General features: G+C 32.7%; 1 protein-coding gene across 3 annotated transcripts in view; it reads left to right on the forward strand.

Moving 5' to 3' along the window:
* The first annotated feature begins 8,006 nt into the window (after positions 1–8,006).
* LOC139493298 (uncharacterized) overlaps positions 8,007–27,812 on the forward strand; it is a 32,981-nt gene continuing 13,175 nt past the window's right edge. For all 3 annotated transcript variants that reach the window (XM_071281551.1, XM_071281553.1, XM_071281552.1), the window contains exons 1-2: positions 8,007–8,198; positions 25,956–26,133. In XM_071281551.1, coding sequence (XP_071137652.1) covers positions 8,135–8,198; positions 25,956–26,133 — 242 coding nt within the window. In that variant the 5' untranslated portion in view covers positions 8,007–8,134. The remainder of the gene's footprint in view (positions 8,199–25,955; positions 26,134–27,812) is intronic.

The following is a 27,812-nucleotide window of genomic DNA, read 5'->3' on the forward strand; positions in this document are numbered from 1 at the left end:
GTTGATAATAGGTTTAAATGAAAATTATGTAAATGACTGTTTTATTCATAAATATTTTAAGATAGTTTGAAATACAAATAATAAATAGATTTGTAAAAGCTATGTACTCATGACGTACGTAGGGATGTGATTGAGTGATAAATATATACAAATATTTAAAGTACAATATTTATAGAATGCAGTATATGATAACAACAATTACTCTAAGCGCTTCACATTTAAAAATAAATTAAATACAAAAATACATAAAAACATAAGTTAGAAAGCACTAAAAAGTACGAACCGAACAAGCATATTCAATTTATTTTAGGTATAACAAAGAAATACAAGAAATAAGAAATAAGAAATGAAAAGAACACAAAAAAATACAAAACTGTCTAAAATTTATGAAGCCAATAAAAAGGATATGAAATCTAAAATAAAAGCAGTTGCATTTTGAAAACATCTAAAGAATTTATTCTCCGCAAGAACGACGGTAAAATGTTCGAGAGTGTAGCCTTGTCATACGCATACCGTCGTAGCTTTTTGTTCTAACAATACGTTGCCTAGTCCAGCCATAATGCAACTAAGGACCACACTAGTGTTTACAGGCTTCCAAATTTGCTAAAAACAAGCCTTAGTGAATCATACTGACAAAAAGGGTTCTATACCAAAATTGTTCTTCATGGATTCTTAATGGATTTGACAACCATGTGTATTGTATATCATTGATGAATTACCCGTAGGTACATGGAATAAATCAGGAACGAAGACAAGTATAATTGCTTTGATATATTCTCAAAACATGTATAACATAGTCAGAGTTGTCCATAGGGTCCTATGTTGAACAAAGACCTCCGTTGGAGGATAACTTGGATGATTGATCGACTACAAAGTTACAACACTAGGTCAGTGCCCCATTTTATATCATTTCATTTAGTGGTTTTCTAGAAGAAGTTGTAAAAGTTAAGAAGACGACGGCGATGACGGCAACGGACACAATAAGATGAGAAAAAGCTCACTTTGCCATTCGGGCTAAATAAGCAAAAATGAAAACATGATTTGAATGCTGAATGAATATTTATCGATTAAGGACTAACACACGTTGAGCACACTTTACACGATTCAGGATGAATACACAATGAACGCACTTTAGAATACACTAATAACAATGAATGAACGTTGAGATCAATAGAAAGACTTCACAATCTCATTAAACAGTACTTTTTCTATAATAATTGAGATCGTAAATACAAATATACAAATTCATATTTGTGAAGAACTACACGGAATCTACCAGTCAATATACTTATAGATTATCGTTGATCATCTCAACGAGATTGATGTTCTCGTTTGATCCGGTACGGCGAAAGCGAGAAAAGCAATCGAGTTGAGATGACCAAATATAATCTGTTTATCGGAATTTTACCTATGACGACGTTGTCAATATTATGTTAATATCATAGCAACGCCACGTGCCTCCTGAATTTCGAGCGATAATTTTCGGGGATCAATGTTTCAACAGACAATCGGGTTTCCAATGGATACTAATTGTGCTTCTCTACTGGCCGATTTGTTTTTGTACTTGTATTAAACATAATTCATTCATAACCTTCTTAAAGGCAAAAAGAAAAAAGCACCTTGCGAAATTCTTTACATTTATTTTTAGATATATTGATGATGTCCTATCGCTGAATAACTTATATTTCAGTCAGTACTTATATTCCAGTGGACTTGACATTATGGATACTACTGAAACTAGACGGACTACTCCATATTTTGATCTCTATCTCAATATTGATACCGATGGACGATTACACATTACAATATATGACAAACAGGACGATTTCAACTTCTCAATTATCAATTTCACATTTCTCAACAGTAACATATCCTCTGTCTCATCATTTGGTGTTTACATATCTCACTTGATTCGTCATGCTTATGCATTGTCACACTATCCGGACTTTATTTACAGAAGTATGCTCCTTACACAAGAACCGCTGGAACAAAGTTATGAGGAGGAAAGATTAAAAATGACGCTCCGTAAATCTAGTCTGAATCTAAACCTACTAAGGACATGTTTACCTCGTCTTATATTGTGGTTTACCATTTATGCCTCTGCTGGTGGACTATTAGTCCCCGAGGGTATCACCAGCCCAGTAGCCAGTACTTCGGTACTGGCATGAACAAACGGATTTTTTGTGTTATTAAAATTTTCTGTTACAAAATATTAGAAATTATTATAAATTCTGGAATGAATCTCCCTCATGCAAAGCTCTGATTCCTTTCACGGATTTGGCTATACTTTTTGGACCTTTTGGATTATAGCTCTTCATCTTTTATGTAAGCTTTGGATTTCAAATATTTTGGCCACGAGCATCACTGAAGAGACATGTATTGTCGAATTGTGCATCTTGTGCAAGAAAAATAGTACCGTCAATTTTATTATATCGAACAAGACTTTTTCCTGAATGTTTTGCTGACTGTGATGTCGTTTTGCTATAAGCCTTGTTTTGGTATGTGTTTTTCAAACTTTCATGTATTTAGTTATGAAGTTTTATCAAATTTTCTTTTACGGCTTACAGTTTATAGCTGTACTTTTTTTTCTATTCGTTTGTAAAAATAAAGATAGTTGGTCACCTAGCTCATTTATATGATTTGAGTTAAAAGCAACTATACAGAATTTATAATTTAATTTAGAAGAAATACCGACATAGTAAGATACTACAATTAATTACACAATTACTAACACAATTCTATATTATTTTTCTGGCAATTGTTAAAAAAACACCAAATAACATATTTACATACCTTATCTTGATTTTTATCCAATGTTTAGAAAGAAGTAGGTCCAGTAAGACCCCCTTTCTGCCCTAAAATATAGAGTTTTACAAAATTGTTGAAATGTAAACTTTTATTGGTTTATTGGACAGTAGAATGCTTCTGCTACATAAATATGGGCTCTTTTTGACCATACAATGCACATATATCGGGTACTAGCACCATTAAGTCATGCTAAATTACTGAAATCTTCACAATTCTAGCATTTTAGTTAAATTTTAAACGGTTTTCGTGTAAAACGAAAGTGGCCGCGTATGTGTTCATCCTTAATATTGAAATGTAAGTTGTATTTTATGATAATACATAACATATATAAAGGTTGAGGATGAACACGGATGCGGCCACTTTCATTTTTGACAAAAACCATCTGAAAAGTGACATTTGTTTGCATATTTGGTAGATTTTTCATATTTGAGCTTGAATCGGATCATTTTTAATGACTAAATCAGTTAAAATCTTTCACATAAACTAATTGATTCAAAAGAAATAGACTTTTAAGTGTTTAAAAAGTGGTCAAAATCTTTCGTCAGATGAACCTGAAATTTGAGGCCAAAATCTGTCCTTACCGGACCTACTCCTTTACCTGCGACGTCACTTTTTATGGTGTCGATACATTCGTGTTATGTACAGTTCTTAATTACATTATGCTGTTTTTGTGTACTGTCCTAGATCATTTAGACATTCGTTGAAATTTTGTGGCTAACATGTCAAAATGTACTATTATAGTATTTATTTATGAATTTATCTGTCCTGAGTGTTTGCATTGTTTATTCCTGTCATGTAATGTTGTGATGTTATCGGTATATTTAACATGACCATAAAGCGCGAGGTTTGTCTCGCCACGAAACCAGATTCAACCCACCATATATTCTTAAAAATGTCCTGTTTTGGAAAATGAAAGTTGTTGTCTTATAGTTCGTTATATGCCCCATTTATGGGCATTTTTTCTGGTCTGTGCGTCCGTTCGTTCGTTTGTCCGTTCGTCCGTCCGGTCGTCCCGCTTCAGGTTAAAGTTTTTCGTCGAAGTTTTTTTATGAAGTTGAAGTCCAATCAACTTGAAACTTAGTAAACATGTTCCCTATGATATGATCTTTCTAATGTTACTGCCAAATAGAGATTTTATCATATTTTCACGCTCCACTGAACATAGAAAATGATAGGGCGGATGGGGAATCCGTGTATTGGGGACACATTCTTATTGAGTAATGTTCTAAATTAGTTTTAGTTATTAGTTGATAATTTGTGTTTAACATGTCGAAATGTACTTATATATTATTTATTTATTTATTTTTCAGTCTTGACTATTCTTGCATTGATAAATATTGTTTTCCTGTCATGTAATGTTGTCAAAAACAAGTGTCCTGTACCGAGGCAAGACTATGGCAATTCTGATCTTATCTAAGAGTTCGTTTTTCCTACTTAGTATTTCTACGTTTGTTAGATTGTCGTTTAGTTTTGTTGCAATTCAGTGTTTCTGTTGTTTCGTTGTTTTCCCCAAATAGTTGATGTGCTTCCCTCGGCTTTACTTTGTAACCAAGATTTGTTTTCACTCAATCGATTTATGACTTTTGAACAGTGGCTTGTTACTGTTGCCTTTATTCACACGATTAAAAATGAATGAACATTTTGCTGCACACAAGGAAGCTATTAAACCAAGAGTTCCAAATGGTGAAGTTGAAATCTCTCCGTCGTAAATTTTACGGACGCCATCACGAGTTGGTTGACAGTTATGGAATAACCGTTTTACAAATGATATCGGATATGTTCTTTATGTCGTAATAACAATCCTCTTCCCTTTCATGAATGTGATCTACCGAATTAGACTATTTACCGGTTTAAGAGAAGAGTACTGGATCAGAGAATTAAGTACTGCAACACCTTATGAATGCAACGATAAAATAGATACTTTAGATAACTTGAGTAGCCCTATCTGTAGTTCAGTGAATGTGATGGATTTATTCAATAGGTCTCTTCGTCGGCCGAGGAGCTATGTACATCGTCGCTATAATCCACCTGATATGCATGATGTTTCTATAGATGGCCTTGCCGAACATCAATAAACCTCTTGGAAATCATCACATTCGCTCTAAACTGTACTCACTTCCGCTTTCTAGGCTGAACTCTCTATTGAAAGCGTATGAAGAATGCCACACTACAGATAGTCGATCTACGAAGTATAACATAGTTGCCACGGTGATGGATATTGCTAACCATAGATTATTCAGATCCGTTTTTGAACATTCGGAGGAATAGCAAAAACGTTCACTCTTCAATTTGAAGTTCCCAAACAAGGGTGTTGATGCTATAAATATAAGCAATATTCTTCACCATAAAAGAGTAAAAAGCAACATTCCTTCTTACTTTAAGGATCAATCTTCTCCTATAGTATCGTATTCCTATACCAACCCTGTTGCATCTAAACTTTTTAATCACAAAAAAGTGTTGCAGTATCTAAATATTGATGACCTCAAAGCTAAACCACTTGATTGTGCCTGTTCAAATTCCCATTTTGTGTATAATCCTGCTGGACATGTACTTTCTGGAGACCTAAACATAGTCAATAACTACAAGTTGAGACAACTTTTGTCAAAGGGTCCAAATTATAGAGAGCCACAGCCAATCAATTGGAAGCAGAACTTAGAACTACTAATGGATTATGAAGGACGCCTCCGGGTGCGGGAACTTCTCGCTACATTGAAGACATGTTGGTGACCTTCTACTGTTGTTTTTTCTATGGTCCTGTTGTTGTCTCTTTGACACATTCCCCATTTCCATTCTCAATTTTATCTGTTGAGGGTTATTCAAAAGACTGGGCAAAAAGAGAAAAGGTTGAGGTTGACACTCTTTCGGAATGGGTAAAATCAGTGAGGTCATTGATTCCGATAAGAGTAAGTAAACTTAAAGGGTCAATGAGCACCAAAGCTCCTTCCATCTTTAAAGACCCTCAGGTCATAGAAGAGTTGTCTTGTCTCCATGACAAATATGTTGTCGTTCCAGCTGACAAAGCCTAAAACAATATTGTTTTTGTTTGCAAGAAACACTACATTGACTGCCTGATTATGGAACTGGGGAAAAATAACACACTTGGAAATCATACATATACACTAAGTACGCTTACGAAGCAGAAGATCCTGGAAAACCACAAATCGGTTCTAATCTCCTTTTGTGTTAATCCAAAGGATGAAAACCAGGATCTTCAATCCTTATATTGGATTCCTAAGCTTCACAAGAATCCTTATAAGGAAAGGTATATTGCAGGTTCTTCCAAGTGTTCCCCTAAACCCTTTCTAAAGTTCTTACTGCCATACTCACTGCAGTCAAAGAAGGACTTCAGAAATATTCCGAAACGGCATATTCAAGAAGTAGTGTTAATCAAATGTGGATACTGAAAAAATCAAAAGAGTTATTGGTGAATTTACAATCTCAATCATTAAAACCTTTGATTTTTCAAATTTTTATACCACTATTCCACATACTAAACTTAAAGCTCGACTGAAAGAACTCGTCAGCTTATGTTTCTTTAACAAAAAAGGCACTAGACGTTTTAAGTATCTAGTTTTGGGCTGGAATTCAGCTTACTTTGTAAAAAATCACACAGAGTCGGGGAGAAAATATAACGACGAGGATATCACTGCCATGCTGGACTTTTAAATTGACAACATATTTGGAGGTTTAATCCCAATGGCTACCAATTGCTCTCCTCTACTTGCAGATTTGTTTTTATATTCCTATGAAGCAGAATTTATCCAAGGGCTGGTACGGAAAGGAGAAAAGACATAAGCCCAGTCTTTTAATTTCACCTTTCGGAATCATTCAAATTAAGGTCATCACTCAAGCAATTTTACGGTCGCCATCATGAGCTGATTGGCCATTAAGACAAAAGTGTGTCAGAAATCATATCTGATATTCTTCCTCAGTCATGATAACCTGTCATCATTGCCGAACTGAACAAAGAAATAACACGACGGGTGCCATATACGGTGCAGGAAATACTTACCGTTCCTGAGCACCTGATTTCACTCCCAGTTTTTAGTGGAGTTCGTGTTGTTTCTTAACTATTATTTATAACTGTTGATGTAAATATCCTTTGGTTTTGTGAGTTTTTGTTTACTCCTGATTTTGATTGTTATTGTCTTGTTATCACATAAGCAACACGACGGGTGCCACATGTGCAAGATATGCTTACCCTTCCGGAGCACCTGAGATCACCCCTAGTTTTTGTTGGGTTTTGTGTTGCTTATTCTTTAGTTTTCTATGTTTTGTCATGTGTTCTATTGTTTGTCTGTTTGTCTTTTTTTTTTTAGCCATGACGTTGTCAGTGTATTTTAGATTTATGAGTTTGGCTGTCCCTCTGGTATATTTCGTCCCTCTTTTAGCTCTCTTTACACGATTTTGGTTCATTTTTGTGGTTAAAATTTCTATTTTGTTCACCGCATTTCATGATTGAAACTTTTGTTGAAAAGTAAAGACTAGCATGGTATACAAAACATATATTTGTGAACGATGTTTTGCACTACTGGTCACTTGAAGAATCTTATAATCTAAACACAAGTTTTCATTCTCTATTTCTTTTGTATGTATCCGTATTTACTATATATCTACACCAAGAAAATTTTGAATCTATATTGAATCGTGGAAAAAAGGGGTTGAAACAACTTCGAAATCATCCTTGATTCTGTGATAAGTAGTACAAAAATTGCATACATACTTAAATTCACATCCTTAAAATCTAATTAAAATGTTTTTTTTTCCAAATATTTAGAACAATTTGACATTAGTCTATTCTAACTATTTGTTTTTTTAAGATTGGGAGCTCGTAACATATTTTATTTGCTCATTTTTAAAAGAAATTGTTTTTGTGAACGTCACATGGCGATGTTTGCGTAGATTTTACTTTTGCTTGTTTTTTGTGTGTTTAAAGTTATTTACCTATGTTGAAAGATGTTTATAATGTCAAAACTTTTAAAAATACAAATGGTTTAGTCACAAAGAGAGAATTTGTAAGATTTATGCAGCTATTTTTGTTTTGATAAGGTGCATTTTGGGTACTCGGTGTAATTTGGGTACTACGACGTTGTAGTAATTATACGGTCATCTGTTAGAAGGAACTTATAAACACCCACTTAATTACTTTATGCAGTTTATATGCAAGATTTATTTACGTAATACACATGTTTTTTAAATCTTAACATCAATGATTCATTTCAAACGATACCCACAGTTAAAGTAAAATTTGTCAAACTAAACGTCGAGCATATACAATTTTGTAAACATCTAATAGATATTCACGCGCATATGATCATTGGAAGTTATGAAAGGCTGTATAATTTTAAGTTGTACATTTATTCTATTTTCGATCTTCAATTTGGATGTTGGTGAGTACGAAATATTATAATACATAATATAAGCCGTAAACAAATACCAAACTCCGAGGAAAATTCAATAAAGAAAGTTCCATATCGATGGGAAAAATCAAAATGCTCAAACACATCAAACGATAGATAATAACAAGTCACAATAACGAAAACAAACCCACAATAAATCACAAAATCAACACAGAACAGGCCAAATCACAAACACATAACAAAATCAGGTCAAATAAACAAAACGATCAATCACATAAACAAAATACAATCAGTCATGATAACGATAACAAACGCTTTAAATCAATAAAATCTACACAAACTGGGGCCAAATAAAACATGATCAATCACAAATACAACACACAGTCAGTCAAAATTTAGATTTTGTATTAATCATTAAAGCAATATACACTACAAACCATTAAAAGTCTGAAATGGCCTATATCTGTACTCGACTGTACTGATTTTTACTCGACCAGTCTGAATTTGTCTGAGATTTACTTGATAATACTCGACTGTAGTCTGAACCATACTTAACAGTCTGAATGTGTACTTGACCAGTACTTAACCATTTTATACGAGTCTGAACCGTACTCGACCTAGTCTAAACCGTACTCGACCTAGTCTGAACCATACTCGACCTAGTCTGAACCATACTCGACCAAGTCTTAACCAACCTAGACCTATTCTTTGTATCTATCAACTGAATTTTATCAATTTAGGAATTTGTTTTAATAAAAATGAAATTTGAACAACAACTTGAAATAAAAAATGTATTCAATACAGTATTGAAATTAAAATTTCACAATAATCAATCATAATATAACTTCAACTCAACTTTAATCAACACTTACATAATAATAAATATTAACTTTTAAAATATAAATAAAACAAGCTGATCAAATAATCTAAAAAAATGAATTGTGACTAATATTTTCAATATTATTCAAAATTTCTGTAGTATTTTATGGTAACTGGACTATTTTCACCATTAACTAAAGCCTAGTATAGGGTGTCAGTTGAGTTCAGGTAATAATGCAGTGAATGTTTTTTTTTATTTATATATATATAAAATAGTATATAAAACAACTGAATAATTTTTTTAAAACTGAGAGCTTAATTGTTTTGTTTTATTAAACCAAGAATTTAATATAATCATGATAATAGAATTTCCATAGCAATCCTTTATAACCTTTTTAAAAAGGGAAATGTATTCCAAAGTATCAGTAAAAAAAGATTTCAATTAATTTAAGTATTGTTTTGTCAAATTAAAATGTCATACATAAAGCACTTTAATATGTTCTAATTACCTCAGTACATGTGTGTTTTACAGGTAAAAAGAAAGCCCTATTTTCTGAAATTCGTGTATTACTTATCTAGTACATACATGTATATTCGAAAGGCCTTGTTATTTAATTTAAACAGGATGTTGCAATTTTGAATCAATGTTATTTAGAATTTAATACCTCTGACCAGGTGTGATCTTATTTATGAGTTTGCCCCCAAGCAGAGGTTATACTTTATATTTCACCACTAATCAGAAAAACAATTTTATTTATTTGTTTAATTTTATCCCTTTTTGATATAAGTTATATATAATATATTTTTTTTATCCTAAATATAATCAGAGATATATTTCTTTTATAAGGTTAAATTTTTTTATAAATTTTGTTGGCTGTTGTTATCTATGTCAGTTAAAAAGAAATTTATTTTAACAGTTAAAAAGGTAGAGGTTTTTTGGTCTAGTATGATTCAGACTGGTCGAGTATTGTTCAGACCTTTGGTTAAGTATGGTTTAGACTGGAAAAATAGGTCGAGTACATGCCGAGAATGGGTTAAGACTGTTTCAGACTGGTCGAGTAATAGTTCAGACTATTTTCAACGGCAGAAATAAGGGTCAAGTACGATTCAGTACAGTCAAGTATGGTACAGACTGGGGTCGAGTAATGTCAAGTAAAAGTCAGACCAATTCAGACTGGTCGAGTAAAAATCAGTACAGTCGAGTACAGATATAGGCCATTTCAGACTTTAATGGTTTGTAGTGATATGATCGTGCAAATAAACAACACGATCACTCGCGACAAAATAACACAAAATCTTGTTCATAAAGTTAACGAAGTTTACAATTACAAAACGACGAACACACAGTCAGACCCAAATATAAACTTGATCAATCACAACAGAACACAAAATCAGGCTAATCAAAGAATCACGATAAATTACAAAAACAAGATTGAAAGTAAATCTGGTATTTATAAAGAGCATATCAACACTTTATTTTGGTATCTTTATTTGCGGGCACATAACTATATTTATTATATACTTAGTAGTAAATACAGATAAATTGTATGTGTAATACAATCATTGGCAAGTGTGCTGTATCAGCCACCCGTGATTATATCGATATCAGCACGGTTGCAAAAGCTTTATCACACCTTTATTCTGTATGACGTCACGTCATCGATTGCAGTCACTGTTGCAAAGGCTTGATCAAATCGCTAATCTGTATGACGTCATGTCAAACCTACAATCTGTATGACGTCATTTCAAACCTCTTTATCTGTATGACGTCATGTTACATAAAAAAACATCTACTTGAGGTATATGTATATAATAAAGTGTATATGATATGGCTTTTTCAATATCACACACCATATCAACCCTCAACCAATATAATCCCTCGAGCAGAGCTCTTGGGATTATATTGGTGTCTCGGGTTGATACGGATGCGATATTGAAAAAGTCATATGATATTCTCTATATACATCTAATATAAGTTCAGGAGAAGTTTTAAACTTATATATGAAATTGACAAAAGAAAAATCTAAATTCTCTCTTCTATAGATTTTCATAAATGGAGTTCAAAATATATGCATAATAAATGCACCGTATCAAATGTATATTTAAAAAGAAACTACTTATAAACTGTTGCAGTTCGCATTCTATGTAATGTAGGGATATGCATCATTAATAAATCAATATAAATTAATAAAAGGTAAATAAATAAAAAAACAATTCAAAAGCTTCCTTCGTCAGATGTTATACTTACTTCTTAACAACAATTTTTAAATAACTTTTTCTGATAGATAGGTAAAAACTGTTTGTCTCGAAGTAAATTTAATTTATTTGAAATTTGTATTAATATACACTGTCGGAGATCACTGAGAGCAAATAAAATAAAATAATGCTGTATTTCATAGATGGCTGCTTTCAATAATAAAACATCGTCGTCGGAAAGTCTTATTATGTGATATTCGAAAAGACTCATTTCACACGTAATACAACAAAATATATTTTTTAAAATGTTATAAAACATTACAGATTTTTTTAACTTCAGTAGATTTATCTAAATATACAAAAACCCTATTCTTAGTCTAACTGTCGTGTCTATACACATAAAGTTGAAAGCGTTTTTCCCTCAATGACATTCTACCTCCTTAACCCTGGAAATGTAATGGCGAGTCAGAGTTGATCACAAAGACATTCCCACAATCAATTTCAAAGATAAAAAAAAACCCACTACAAACCAGTAAAAGTCTGAAATGGCCTATATCTGTACTCGACTGTACTGATGTTTACCCGACCAGTCTGAATTGGTCTTTGTCATTGAATATAGTCTGAACTTTTAATCGACCAGTCTGAAATAGTCTTAACCAATTCTCGACCTGTACTCGACCTATTTTTCCAGTCTAAACCATACTTAATCAAAGGTCAAAACTATACTCGACCAGTCTGAACAATACTGGATCAAATAACCTCTACTTTTTTAACTGTTAAAATAAATTTCTTTTTAACTGACATATAACAACATACAACAACATCAATAAAGTGTTTAATCTTATATAAGATATATATCTATTATCATAATTTGAAATAATTTGTTTTATATTATCTATACATTTGTAATTTATTTAAAAAAGGGATAAAATTAAAGAAATTAATAAAATTGCTCTTGTTATTAGTGGTGAAGTATAAGTATTAAGTCTGCTTTGGGGTACAAAGTATTGAATGAGAAATATATTGCTTTTGCTGGAAAGGAAAAATGGTAAAACCATCTTAATATGACTGGTATTTACTGGAAAAAATACACACTTTGTGTACAAAATATACTAGAAGCACTAAGCCCCGCTGGTTCCAATATAGCATTATCGATAGAATTTTAGGAACTTTTTCACTGCTTTACAAGATGAAAATAAATAGTACCAACATGTACATTTTGTAAAGCAGGACTCGTTTTGGAGTTGTCTGATGGTATCCAGTCTCTGGCAGGCACTACATATCTGGATTTTTGAAATGACAAATATTGAACTGCCTTTAAATATCATGATTATTCTATTTGGTATCTACAAAAATGTTAAATTGAATTTTTTAAATAAAGATTATTCAAAATAATATATTTACCAAACAAAATTAAAAGAGTTTTGCCAAATTTAAATGCTTTAAAAAACTATTTAAAGGAACACTTAATTAGAAAAATACATTTCATTTAAAAATCTCCCTGTAGAGGTATATAGCAAATACTGGAGTCCCTGGGCCCCTATTATAGAATAAATAATAAATGTTAAATTTTGATTGAAACACTACTTATAGATATTGCAAGAACAAATAAGATTCCAATGTTATAAGATAATTATTTATTTTCAACCGATTGGTGCACCATCATAAGTATTCAATTTTTGCTTTATTATTTAATAATTCCCTTGTGTGAATATGCCATTATGTATACCTTTTTCCATACATGTTGTGCTAGTCTATTTGTTACAATAAAGAAAGCTCATTATAAAAAAACTCTGCTTAGTGCAAACTCATTTAATTTAATAAGATCACACCTGGTTAGAGGTATCAAATTCTAAATAACATTTATTAAAAATTGCAACATCCTGCTTAACTCAAATAACAAGGCCTTTTGAATATACTACAACGTAGATAAGTATACCTGTACAACACACATGTGTTTAGGTAATTAGACCATATTAAAGCACGTTTTGTATCCCTTGATTTTAATTTAACAAAAAACTATTTAAATTTAAATGAAATAAATTTTGACTGTTACTCTGGAACACATTTCCTTTTTTAAAAAGAATACCAAGGATTGCTATAGAAATTCCATGATCATGATTATATAACTTCTTTGTTTCACAAACAAAACAAAGGTCTCAGTTTCTAAAATTTATCAAGATGCTTTATATAGTATTATATATATATATAAGTGTCTAAGAATGTAACTTTAACACACTATAACTCGTCTAAACATCAACCCAACAATGTTAGATCTGTAAATTTGCTTTCGCAAATTTTTGGTTCTTCCCTCGCCGGGATTCGAACCCATGCTACTGTGATATCGTGACACCAAATCGCCTGCACTGCAGCCGTCCCGCTAGACACAATAAACCTATACTACGCTTAAAAAAGAGGGAAGAAAGGTACCAAAGGGACAGTCAAACTCATAAATCGAAAATAAACTGACGATGCCATGGCTAAAAATGAAAAGGGCAAACAGACAAACATTAGTACACATGAAACAACATAGCAAACTAAAGAATAAACAACACGAACCCCACCAAAAACTAGGGATGATCTCAGGTGCTCCGGAAGGGTAAGCAGATCCTGCTCCACATGTGGCAACGGTCGTGCTGTTTATGAGATAAAAAATGCGGTAAATAGTCTAGTTCGGTAGGTCACATTCATGTCAGGGCATGGGATTGTAGTTCGACGTAAGGAACCTATCCGATATCATTTGGGAAACGGTTTTTCCATAACAGTCAACCAACTCGTGATGACGTCCGTAAAATTTACGAAGAGATAATTTCAACTTCACCATTTGGAACTCTTGATTTAATAGCTTTCTTGTACACAACAACCCTCTATCAAGAAAATCATGATAGGATATACAAGCACGGGAATATCGTATCAATTAGGACATATATACACCGTATTGCTGGAATGTTGCTACTTAGAAATTGAAAGTTCACAATTGGAAAGCTGAAATCATCTCTTTTGTCGTAAAGTTTTGTTTTCAATCGACCCTCATCGTCATTTTCTAGATGTAAGTCAATATATGAGGCCGACTTAACTGTATCTGTTGTATCCTTTATCTCTAGTCCAATTGGGGTAGATGCATTCGAAATAGTCACCAAATTTTAGTTGAAAGAAAACTAAATAATTCTTTAAGTTAAATTTTCTAAACCTAAGTTGATGGTGAACATAGTCCAGTTATCATAAAATACTTCTGAAACATTCAGGATTTTTTTAATAACATTGAAATATTAGTCGCAATTAATTTTTTGAGAATATTTTAACAGCTTAATTAATAATTTGATATTTTAAATTTGATATATATATAATTATGTAAGTGTTGATGAATATTGTGTTGAAGTTATATTATGATTAATTATTGAGAAATTTTAATTTCAATACTATACTGAATACAAGTTTAATTTCAAGTTGTTGTTCAAACTTCATTTTTTTTTAAAAACATTTCCTATATCAATACAATTCAGTTGATAGATACAAATAAAAGGTATAAGTTGGTTAAGTCTTGGTAGAGTATGGTAAAGACTAGGTCGAGTATGGTTCAGATTAGGTCGAGTATGGTGCAGACTAGGTCGAAAATGGTCCAGACTTGTATAAAATGGTTAAGTTCTGGTCCAGTACAAGTTCTGTTAAGTATGGTTCAGACTACAGTTGATGTTATTAAGTAAACTTCAGGACTGGGTTGCACAAACGTTATTTAAATTTAAGTGTCATTTAAATATACGTTAAACCATAATTAAAATTAAGTAACCGTTATTCCTGTTGCACAAAGGTTTATTAGAGGTAAGTAACACTTAAAGGTTACTTAAACTTAAATGTGGCAAAGGGGTACTTTTAAATATTTAAATATCGATTAAATATGGAAGACATGCTGCTTTTCGGCAACCTTGCTGGTAATATAAGGCCACCATTGGCACCAAGAAAGTATAGAGAAAGGCTACTCACCCTAAATGATTTGACAGACAAGCAGCTACGTTCCAGATATAGATTTGGGAGACAATCTATCCAAAGGATAACTGATATTGTTCGTGACGATATTACACACCCGACCCAGAGAAGTCGCGCACTAAGCGCAGAAATGCAGGTACTAAATGTAGATTTTAAACTCTTGTAAACATGGTTTTGAAAAACAATCACATTCTCCAACGTTTGTTTCTATTTTTGTGTGTTTACGAACATAACCACCATTTGCGACATCCTTTTTCTTAGAATAAAAACAGCTACACAAGATCATCTGCACACTGAGTATTAAATCCTTTCATAAATGCCGAAATCCAAAATATGTGTCAAACATTTCCCACCATCAACTTTGTTTACATTTTTTCAAAGGGACGTAATACATTTTACGGGGTTCATAAAGGGATACAGTTTCTTATAAAATTTAACTTTTTGTAAAGTCATTGGGGGAGGGGAGGGAAACCCGGAAACGTGTAATTTATCTATGAAATTCCTTACTGTTCGTGTGACATATTAATAGTGATATCATAGAGACACGCTGTTAAAAAACAATAATTATTATTTTCAGTGATTTTTTTAAAACACATAATTTCAACGTGCACAACTTTATACCTTTGTTATTATTTTAGAAATAATACGAATTAATATGAAGAAGGGGCAGGACCTTTTTTTGGACGTCGGGATCGGATGTTTTTATGATCGGGATTTCTTGATTGATCCTTTCGGGACCCGGTAATTCTTGTTTCGAATTTTAGGATGCCGAGATTTTTTGTTTAATTCTGGACCTCTGGATTTCATTAGTTTAAGCCCGGGATTTCGGGATAAGGACCCTCTTTTAAGTATCAATATATATATATGTATGTATAATAATTAATAATTAACGTTATGTTTCGAACATCATATACGGTTGTGTGCAAACGTGTCAAATGACGAAAAGGACCCGATACTTGTACCTTATTTCGGGGTTCAGGGATACATTTTTGCAATAAAATGCATGTAATATATGATTTTTAAATTCTGTATCTTAAAGCAGCGTTTTAAGTGTATAATCAGTGGCGGATCCAGAATTTTTCATAAGTGGGGGCCCACTGACTGGCCTAAGAGGGGGCCCGGTCCAGTCATGCGCCAGTGATTCCCTATTTAAGCAACCAATTTTTTTTCTCAAAAAGGGGGGCCCGGGCCCCTGCCCCCCCCTGATTTCGCCTCTGATAATGTATATATATAAATGGTTAATGAACTGTTAGCACGCAAATTTTAAAAATAAACTCATCATATATAATGTTTTAACAGGTGCTTGTTGCTTTGAGGTTCTTTGCATCTGGTAGTTTCATGCAGGTCATAGGAGATACTGTCGGTATAGATAAATCAACAGTTAGTAGATGTGTTAACAAAGTATCAAAAGCCCTTGCTTCTAAATCTGACCAGTACATCAAATGGCCGTCAGAACAGAGGAAACGAGATATAAAGCAAGGTTTTTATGACAATGGTGGATTCCCTGGAGTAATTGGTTGTATAGATGGTACCCATGTGAGAATTGCAGCACCCTCAAGCGACGAACCATCATTTGTCAACAGAAAGGGCTTTCATAGCATAAATGTGCAGGCCGTTTGTGATAATGAAGGTATTTATCAACATAAATTAATTTTTATTTTCCATTCATGCCACGCATATATATACATAATGGTTTACTTTTTTAAATTGTTGTTTAGATGGAGTGTTGTCTCATTGGCACTCATACCACATCTTCCTATATCTATATAGAACTATAAACATGCATCCGCAATGAATATATAACATTACTTTATCATTATTCGTTCCTGCAAAAAAAAATGTCAATATTTTTTTAAGTATATCAAAATATCATAGAGTGATTTAGTTAAATATTCAAGCAGTTATAAGCATAACAAAATATGCAGATCGTTTGTCCATTTCACTGATAAATGCCAGAAAATAAACCCACTTTTTAACTTGACCAATTAAGATTCCGCGTAGACTTCTGGCTGTTTGATCATCTCTGATAAAGTAAAATCCAGACCAGCGCTTACAAAGAAAATTCTATGAAAGGTATAAAGGACGACATCAAATGATAAAAAACTGAATTCACATAGTTTTTTACCGATCCCCACCCCCACCCCCTCTTCACTTAATTTGGAAAAAAATCGATTTTATATATATACAAAATATGCGAAATCTTAAACCCCAACCCATGCACCCCCAAACTATTTGATCTAAGTTTTTTTTATCCTACATGTATTGATCTTTTAATATCATTCCTAAGTTCCAACGGTACCGTTCCGACAAAACATTTGAAAAGGCAATTTTAAAACCTTTGAATGGTGTCATAAAATTCTCAATTCGGAATTTGCTATGAAATAAAATTGTGTTGTTTTAAAAATCAATAAAAAATCAAATAAGCTCTCAAAAACTTAAAAGATTTTGTTTTTGTTTTAGTATTTCTTGATTTATATTACAGTATACAATTATTATTTTCGTAGGTAAATTTACAAACATTGTAGCGAGGTGGCCTGGAAGTGTTCATGACAGTCATATCATGAGATGTTCACAAATATCTGAACATTTGGAGCAAGCTCATAAATGTGTAGAAGATGGATTAATACTTGGTGACAGCGGCTACGCATGTAGAAGTTTCCTGATGACGCCTTATATCAGACCGACAGAGCCTTACCACGAGAGATTTAATACAGCTCACACGCGCACAAGATGCTGCATTGAAAGAACATTTGGGTGGTGGAAGAAACGATTTTATTGCTTGCACGCAGAATTAAGACTGCAACCAGAGAAAGTATGCACCTTAATTATGGCATGTGCAGTTTTGCACAATCTTGCAATAGAGATGAGAGAACCGATGGAGGATCCTGACGATGAAATTCAAATGTTTTGGAACATCAGCAAAGATTTCCAAGGACCAGACGAAGGACGTGTTGTGAGAGATCACATTGCAAGGACATTTTTTGCATAACAGTTTTATTATATTACACTGAAGCACATTAAAGAATAATATCACAGATAACATAAATGTTCAAAAATTGTACATCATCTTTTTCTTTGTTTCATTGTTCATGCATTTAATGCATCAAGAGTTAGTAGGGCGTCGTTCTCTTGTATTTCCCACTGGTTCAGCCTTCTAATTTCAAGTTTAAGCTTTTCGTTTTCCAGTTTAATTTTCTCTACCTCAAGTTTAAATGTTTCTTCCTGGACTGTTAATACATCATATTGTTTCCTTGCTAGCATTTCCTGAGTTATAACATGTGAAGTCTTCACTGAGTTTTTCTTAGAGTATGGAGTGCTTGTGTATCTTGGTAACGAAATTGCAGTAGCGGGAGTGCACGTAATAGTATCATAGGTATCATTGTTTACTAACAAACAACTTTCTGGTTGAACTTCAACCTCACACCCTGAGAAAGATTCAGCTGGAGATATATTTGGTGAAAAGATTGAGTCTGAATTATCTGAAAATATAAAGATTGAAAATGCATGAATTATACGGTATCGATTAGACTGGCATGAAGAAGGCAGTGTTTGAATATATATTACAGAAAGAAAGTAAAATACTTATTGTTTTAACCTGCCAAAATATTTACATAGTATATACAATCTTCAAGAAAATGTTAATATGTCAATTAAAATGTTGATATACAATGTATATAAATATATTGAACTGCCGTCAGTAAAATTAAAATTAGATACATCATGGGCCATAGTTCATTCTGATTAAAATCAAACCTCTCACGGTTTGTTTGTATATATCGTGTGTTGGAGGCAGGGGCGGATCCAGCCATTTAAAAAGGGGGTCCCAATCCAGGAGAAAAGAGGGGCCTGATGGGGGAGCATCACATTGTTCTAGTAAAAAATAACCAATAAAGATGCCGAGCAAAACGAGCCAATTTTGTTAGGGTCTAGGCAATTCATTTCCAAAAATGTGAGAAAGAAAGTTTTTTTCCGACTAAAAAGGGGCCATACTATTCTATTCCAAAATAAACCCACGTGAGACCCCCATCCTAAATCTATATAACGTTACTCCTATTAATTTCTGACTGTGGGATATTTTGAGGAAGACGCACTGTACGAATTCAATGTTCAATGATTAGAGTAAAGAGAGGTGGTACAATTGCTAATGAGAGAACTAACCAGCAAGGTTTGAACAAAGTAGATGTATGCACTGATGGGCAACCGTGCCGCGGCCTTTAATAATGACGAGAGAGAGAGAGAGAAAAAAAATACAATGCAAATGCCCGACAGGAAAAATATGAAGCAATATATTAAACTTGGGAAACTAATGTTGTTTAGCCTAATTGACAATAAAACAATGATTCAGGAAAATTGATCGAATACACGACCTCTCGCAATGTAAGCAATGATATTATATATATAGTTCTTATCTAAATTATAGGACTTTAATTTATATTTGTCTCAGAAAAAAGGTAACTGCAAATTACCAGTTTTGTGTCAATTGTAGCAATAAACTAATAATAGTTACCAACATCTAAAGTATGTGTTAATGTTTATTGCATGGATTTCTTTCTATTAGCATTAAGGATCATAAATATTTTCCACGACTACATTGTACATTATTTTGAACTAAGATCAACTATGGCTACACAAATGCTCCTCGACGAAAATAAAAAAAAAGATGTGGTATTATTGCCAATGAGACAACTAAGAAAGCATTTATTATTTGAAAAAAAAAATGATATATGCTCCATTTAATTTTTGCGTAGTGAAAAGGTGGGGTAGGAGGGGTCCTGATTCCGAATTCCCGGGCTTAAAGACACAAAATCCCGATCGCGGTCCAGATTTTAAATAAAGTTAATTCCCGTCGATCCCAAATTAGAAAAAAAAAGAATTCCCGGATCCCGAAAGGGTCAATCCTGAAATCCCGAACTTAAAAACACCCGATCCCAAAGACCCGAAAAAACCCCTATACCCCTCCCCTCTAGTATGAAAATGCTTTTTAAATTAATAAAAACAATCATTTATCTCGGAACAAGTCGATTGTCTTTTTTTTAAACTCAATGTTGAAATAACGTTTACCCAAATTATTAATTGTGTTTGTGCAAGAATTATCACGTTAGACATGTTAGAAATGATACAAAAAATTCAAGTACTGTAACATAGAATAAATCGATAATGGTGTGCTTTAAAAACACCCATAATTGTACCTCATTACTACCGTGACGTCATGTTAAAAATCGAAACGCTAAAATATTTCTCTAAGAGGCAATAGTGCAGGAGAATTGAATTAAAAATAATAATATTTGTGAGAGTAAGAATATTGGAAAATATTGGATTATTACACAGAAACCGGTAAGGTTTTTTTCTATTTCTGAAGTAAGCTCGAGTGAATATCCGTTCGACTTTGTTGACGGTTGCGAAATGTGCTTGGTCACAGTCATATGGTTTCATTTTGACTTATAGAGAGGTCAGAGAATAAGAAATCGTAAATATTGAAAAATTAGTAAATAGCGAATGACGATATTCATTCCACAAGCAGTGTGTGAGCGTCCTTATATATACACTTAATTTTATTATTATACAAATGTGGACTACCCTTCAAAAAGGCCCCACAATTTATTTTTAAGGAATGTGTTTACAAATATTGATCAGATGATGCGTAGTTGAGAGAATTAGAATGTGTATTTCCTTTATTTTTAAATTTAAGAGCAAGACGATAAGAGAAAAAGAGAAAGAATAAGCACCTTCAGAAGTTACAAGAATCACTGAAGATTCACAACCATTCAGGACAACGAAACTGGAACAATCCTTCACCATTTCAACTATTTTCTCTGTTTCATTTGACATTGGTTTAGGTGCCGGCCCACCACCTGTTTGCTTTGAATATTTGTTTTTTTCAGCATACTGTGTTTTTGCCTTTGATTGCAAGTTTTGCCATTTGGTTTTAACTTCTTTGCCTGTGCGACAATGTAACCCAAGAGCATTGATTTGGCATGCTATGGTCTTCCAGACCCCTGTTTTCTGTGCATTTGTAATGGCGTTGGTCAATTTGCTTCTTATTACAGTTAAATTTTGTTCAACCAGTTGCCTGAGTAAGGAAATTTCTGATGAATCCCAGTTTGATGATTGTTTTTTTCTATCAGCGTCTACTTGGTTCTCCATTTTGATTCCGTACAAAATTCGCGAAAATGCACGCGAATAAGGGAACTGTTTTAGAACCAGTTGATTCTGGATTAAATAATACTTAAAGTTGTTAAATAACACTTAAGTAATTGAAGGCGTAATTAAGCTTTGAGCAACAGATTTTAAACTGTTGTTTAACTAATTATTATTTAAGAAGTTAAGTATCATTTATCTTTTAAATAATGTTTAAATTAAATGACGTTTGTGCAACCCAGTCCAGAATAATTCAGACTGGTCGAGTAAATATATAGGCCATTTCAGACTTTTACTGGTTTGTAGTGTTATAGAGACTAATACAAATAAATCTCAAAAACAAAAACAATTACAAAGACAACAACACATTAAATGACATAGACCAACACCCAGTCAAAAACAAAGACAAACAAACAATTACAAAAAGCCAAACACAACCAATCACAATACCTTAACACTAAATATATGAGAGAAACAACAAATCAATCACTAGATAACACAACAAACAATCAATCACAAAACAAACACGCAATTTTAATGTCTAACGTAAATGATTCACAAAGAGTAAAAAACGGTCAAGAACAAAGGCTAACATAACATCACAAAGACAAACCCACAGCGAATCACAACGACAAAAGCAAAACCAATCACAAATCCGAAAGAAACACACAACCAATCGCAAAGACAGCACACACAGTCAAGCACAAAGACAAAACACAACTAATCACGACGACATGTATAATCCAAATACCAACACGTTCAATCACAACATCCAACACGAGATAAATCACAAAGACCAACAAAAAGGAAATCACAAAGGACAATCACATAATCAAAAGGACCAACACAAATGTATCATCAATACCAACTTAACCAATCACAACACAATCAAACATTATCAATCACAAATAATACAACAGAATTAGTCATAAATGAAAACATAATAAATCATGAAGATAAAAACACAATCAATAGCGAAGACAAACACCTAACTAAATATAATCACCATTACTGGAGACTTGAATTTGCGTATTCCTTTTCAACCATATCATGCAATTTCTATCTTTTAACGGCTGATATATAAAAAAAGGAGTTCGGTAACTCCATGCTAAATTATAAATCCACTTAAAGAAAAACTCGACCATAATATTTTTTTTATAGAAAATCGTAGAATTGGTTTTAACTGCAAAATAAATTAAACTTAAAATTGCTTATTTTTGTTTCAAATTAACGGTATTTCTATGTACTTTATGTTGTTTCCTTCACTGGTGGTAAGCGGATGGTCGTAACTTAAAATAACGACCATACGAAGATTGGAGACAACTCTAGGGATCAGTTTTTCTTTTCCGATTTTCTTGCAGTAAAAGGTTCATTTGAGCGTAACCTCTTGTCTCATATACACTGTTCGTGAGTGCGTTTATATTGAAACCAAATTTGATACATACAATCATTCCAATTTTCGTAAAATAGTCATTCAAAAATTCAAGCATGATGGTCGTAACTTTAAATGTGTGATGGTGGTAACTTCAATTATAGTATTTTGGATGATGATCGTAACCGAGACAAGATGGGTGAAACTTTTAAAGATGACCGTAACTTTTTTGTTTATCTTTTAAAACAAAAAAGTTTTATTTATATTATATGTCGTCAGGAAAATGTGTCCACAAATCCGAAAGTTAAGCAAATATCCGAAATCTCGACCTCAATTTACACAAAAAGAAGCACATGAAGGTATATTTTTATTACATACTTAATTTATCAATTATAAAATAGCCTATATGCAAATTATTGATCAAAATTTCATCCTGGAATCAAAGCTGTATCTTATGTCCATAAAGATGACTGATACTCGAGTATTTAGGCGATCGTTTTTCGAAGTATTTTATAGTACTGTGCACGTAACCATGTTAATAAACTCTGAGTTGAAGCAAACAGTTCCGTCTTTCAATATTATCCCGGCTACATGCTACTCATACATGTATTTGATTCCATTCTTAAGTTCAGTGTGTATAGTGGATATCAGCGTCGATAATGTATCAACAACCTCCTAATTTCGAAGCTAACACAAGGTTATTTGCGACCCGGTTGATTCAGAATTACAATCCATGTCAAGAAATCATCACTCAAAACTCATATGGACCTTCTACGGCATCCATCAGTGGTTACCGATTTGATTTCATTCAATAAATAATTTTTTGACCTGCATGTATGAAGACGGTGATGATATAGATATAATTTTTATTGCAAAATTACACCCATAAGGGTCGAGCAATATAATGTAATATAATGTAATGCAACACAATATATAGAATAATAGAGCACATTTTATGACATGAATTGTCGAAATACTTCGGTATTTAGTTTTTCTAACGCGTTTTGAAGCCCATAGAATGTCTAAGACAGTAACACTAAATCATCTTCGAAACTGAGAGTTTGGATACTCGAAGTATAAGGAACTGGAGGGTTACAAGTTTCACCCAAAACTAAATGCAAATCAGTAATATGACAATTAAAACTATAGGCTCTCAAGAGCATGTGTCGCTCACCTGACTCCTTTTGGTTTTTGAAAATCATATGAAAAAAAATATAAAAAAGTAACAAAACTTGGTCCGTACTTCATAAGGAATATTCATGCCATATTTGGTTCTAAACCATTCAGGCGTTCTCTAGCAAAAGTTCAAAATGTAAAAAGTTGACGTCGACGACGGGCGACGGCCGCCAAGTAATGAAAATAGCTCACTTGGTTCTTCGGGCCAGATGAGCTAAAAAGTAGGATTTAAACTGTCCCTTTGTCTTACACCTCTAATAATTTGGAAAAAGAGTGTGTAGTACTAATTTTCAGTGCGGATTGTGATATACATGTTTTGCAAAATAGCATGAAATTTCACACTAACACCATCATTTTTCAATTTTTACAACATGTCATCATGCTAAACATAGTCAAAAGTACTACGCAAATCTACAAAACAAGCTTTCAACTCATTTATTAATCTTTTGTAAACTTTAAAAATCAATATTAAATGTTTGAAAAAGACTTATAAGCTGCTTTAGTATTATTAGAGTTAAATAAGTAATTGTCTTATTTTTTTCCAAATGTTTGGTGACAAGAGTTTTTGAAACAAATAGGCCATCAGACGTTCTATGATTTGAACGAAATCCAAAATGATGACTGGAGAACCTATACTTATAATGCTTTAACAATTTGTCTTTTATTCAAATAGAGCTATATAGTTTTGATAGACAGTTTAAAATAGAAATACTTCTATAATTGCATATGTCTTTTTTTATCTTCAGACTTATGGATTACAACAATAAAAGCTTTCCTTCAGCTGGTGGGAGAAATACCAGCTAATAAAATAAGATTAAACAAATATTTTCCGTTTCGCACTGAACATGTACCCCATCTCTTCATCCCTTTTACTTTTTATTATTTGGTAAAAACAACTTCACATATATATCATATAATATATTCATATAACAAAGGACACGTTTAAAACTATTGCCAAGCCTTATTCGGTCCAATACATTAAAACAAAATCGGAATTTTTATATTTCAAAACTTTAATCAAAATTAAAAAGAAACAACACTAATATTTGAAAACTTTTAAAAATTTTGAATTCATTAAGTTGTACACTGACCGAAATTCTTTATGACACGTTGTATGCAAAAATAAAAATAAAACTTCATAAATATATCATATCATATATTCATATAAAAAAGACACGTTTAAAGCTCTTGACTTGCTTTATTTAGTCCTATTTAATAAAAAAAAAAAATACGACTATCACAATTTTAAGTTACGACCATCATCAACATATTTGTTGTTTTAATAATGACCATAAAAAAATGGATAGGAGGTCTCAGATGTTAAATTTGAACCAACCGCTTTATCAGAAAAATTACACTGGTTATATTGTAGTTTAACACACACTTATTTTGATCATTGAGAAGCTTAATATTCCTTTAACAACACAACGTAATCAAAACGTTGAGCTGATTTTACAGAGTTATCTCCCTGTAGTGTTAGGTACCACCTTAAAGGTCTACGTGAAAAAATTTCATTTAAAAATCGCTAGACAAGTCATTCACGTACCTGATACATTAAGAAAAGGCAGGTAAACGTTAATCGGATAATGTCCAATCACATTTCAGACCAAGAAGGCATACTTGCTACAACCATTGATAATTTGACATTTATGTAAGAGGTCAAAACATACAGCATGCATCTTGTAACGTCAGACATACATTTTGTAGTTTTGTTGCTTCTCTCTCGAAACGAAAGAATACAGATGTGTTGTCTCCAAATTCGACGTGTTGTTTGTTGTCAAGTTATTTTTAACTGATGAGTTTGAATATCCCATCTTTGAAATATTATTATAGTATTTTTTTTAAAAATGTAGTGAAAACAGTCAATGCAGATTCAGTCTTTTTGGAATGTGGGAATATAACGTGTAAGAACGGTGCCTCAGACGGTCTTATACAATGCCGGTGATAAACTGGTCATCAATTGTGCTGCACGTCTAAATACATACTATGATCATCGTGTAAAACAAATCGTCTTACTTATCCATTTTGACGGGTCATGTAATGAATATTCAAAGAAAAGAATAACTGAGTGACTGGTCTCATGCAATGAATTTCAATTACAGATGCTGTATGTACAGGTTTACCAGTGGAATTACAAGGCAGCACGTGGGAAGATTCTGTCACCAAGCAAACATTTACTTTTGGAACCAAAACATTAAAAGGATTTTCGTTCTCATACATTGGGACAAGCTTTAAAGATTTCACCTGTACTGATAACACCGATAATGTATATGTCTTTGGGTAATGTATTGTTTGTTTTATTGTGAGTCTCATCAGCCTGACTCACTTACTCATATGAAATGCATTTTAAAAATCGTATAAGTAATCCAGTCTTATAACATTGGATAACACATGACTTTCCATCTATAATACTTTTTTTATTAACCAACTAAGTACATTATTGCCAAAAATTATATATTTTCTGTAATGGCCCAGTTTTTCTGTAATGACCCTGTTTTTTCTGTAATGGCCCTGTTTTTCTGTAATGGCCCTGTATTAATGCCCGGTTTGTCTGTATAAAGCACAGTTAGGTTTTGTAATAAAGTTAATAAAATTAAATTGTAAAGAATATAATACTTTTTTGTATTTTATTTAATTTAGTAACCAGCAACCAACATTAAAGAACCATACATGTATATAGGGATCACTGTTCATCCTGTTTTTCAACACATAACTTCTGTCAACTTAATATCTTTGATATTTGGTATATTAACACATATACTTTTATTCAGTTGGTTAATAAATGTATTAAAAAATGGGTGTTTTTATAATGGCTCTGTTATATGTCCTCGATCAGTAATAATGGCCTCGGATGTCTGTAATGGCCCTCGGCGTTGCCTCGGGCCATTACAGACTTTCTCGACCATTATTACAGACCTTGGACATATAACAGAGCCATTATAAAAACACCCATTCATTAATACTATAATATTGTATGCAGAATATGATGTTTTTTGTATTCCTTAGTGTTTTCATGTAAGTTAACATCTTTATTTTTGTACGTTAAACATCTGAGTTTTTTAGTAACAAATAGTCAGAATAATGCTGCAATTTATTCTGTTTGAAAAAAAACCTGTTAATAAACGTTGTGCTTCCACATGGATTTTCCTCTTATACCATTACATGTTACATTCATAAGGCTTATATCTAAATACCAAGAATATTAGAACCAAAACAAACTATGTGACGTTTTTTGCAACAGTTAACCGAGTTATATAACGGAATTACAAGTATCAAGTAAGTTTTAAGATTGCTGTATAGCCTAGCACTTTCATCCATCTTGTCGCGACTATAACGTTGTTTTGGGTTGAGAAGTTCTATATACATATTTATCGAAGAGTGCATTTGGAGTTCATCTTGGCACAAGATCCTCCAATAAACCTGTGTCAACAGTAACAACAGTGTTAACTCCACATACACACTGAGGGACAGTCAAACTCCTAATTTGAAAATAAACTGACAACGCCATTGCATGAAAAAAAAGACAAAAAGACAAATGATGGTTAACAAGACACAATATAGAAAACTAGAAGGACTAAGCAACACGAACCTCACCAAAAAATGAAGGGGAGGTCTCAGATGCTCTGGAAGGGTATGTTCATGTTATTACAAACCCGGTAAATAGTATAATTCGGTAGGTCATATTCGTGAAAAGGGAACAGGATAGTAGTGAGGAACATATTGAATATCATCTGTGAAACGGATATTCAATAAATGTTACATGTTAATCAACTCATGATAGCGTCCGTAAAATTTACAAAAGGATGATTCAACTTCACTATTTGGAACTTTTGATTGAATATAGCTTCCTTGTGAGCAACAACTTGCTATCAAGGAAATCATGATTGGAAATACAAGCCCCGGAATATCGTATCAATTGGGAGATATATACTCGGTATGAAGGGGCTGCTGGAATGTTG

The sequence above is a fragment of the Mytilus edulis genome, chromosome 10 (assembly GCF_963676685.1).
Source record: "Mytilus edulis chromosome 10, xbMytEdul2.2, whole genome shotgun sequence".
NCBI classification, from domain to species: Eukaryota; Metazoa; Mollusca; class Bivalvia; order Mytilida; family Mytilidae; genus Mytilus; species Mytilus edulis.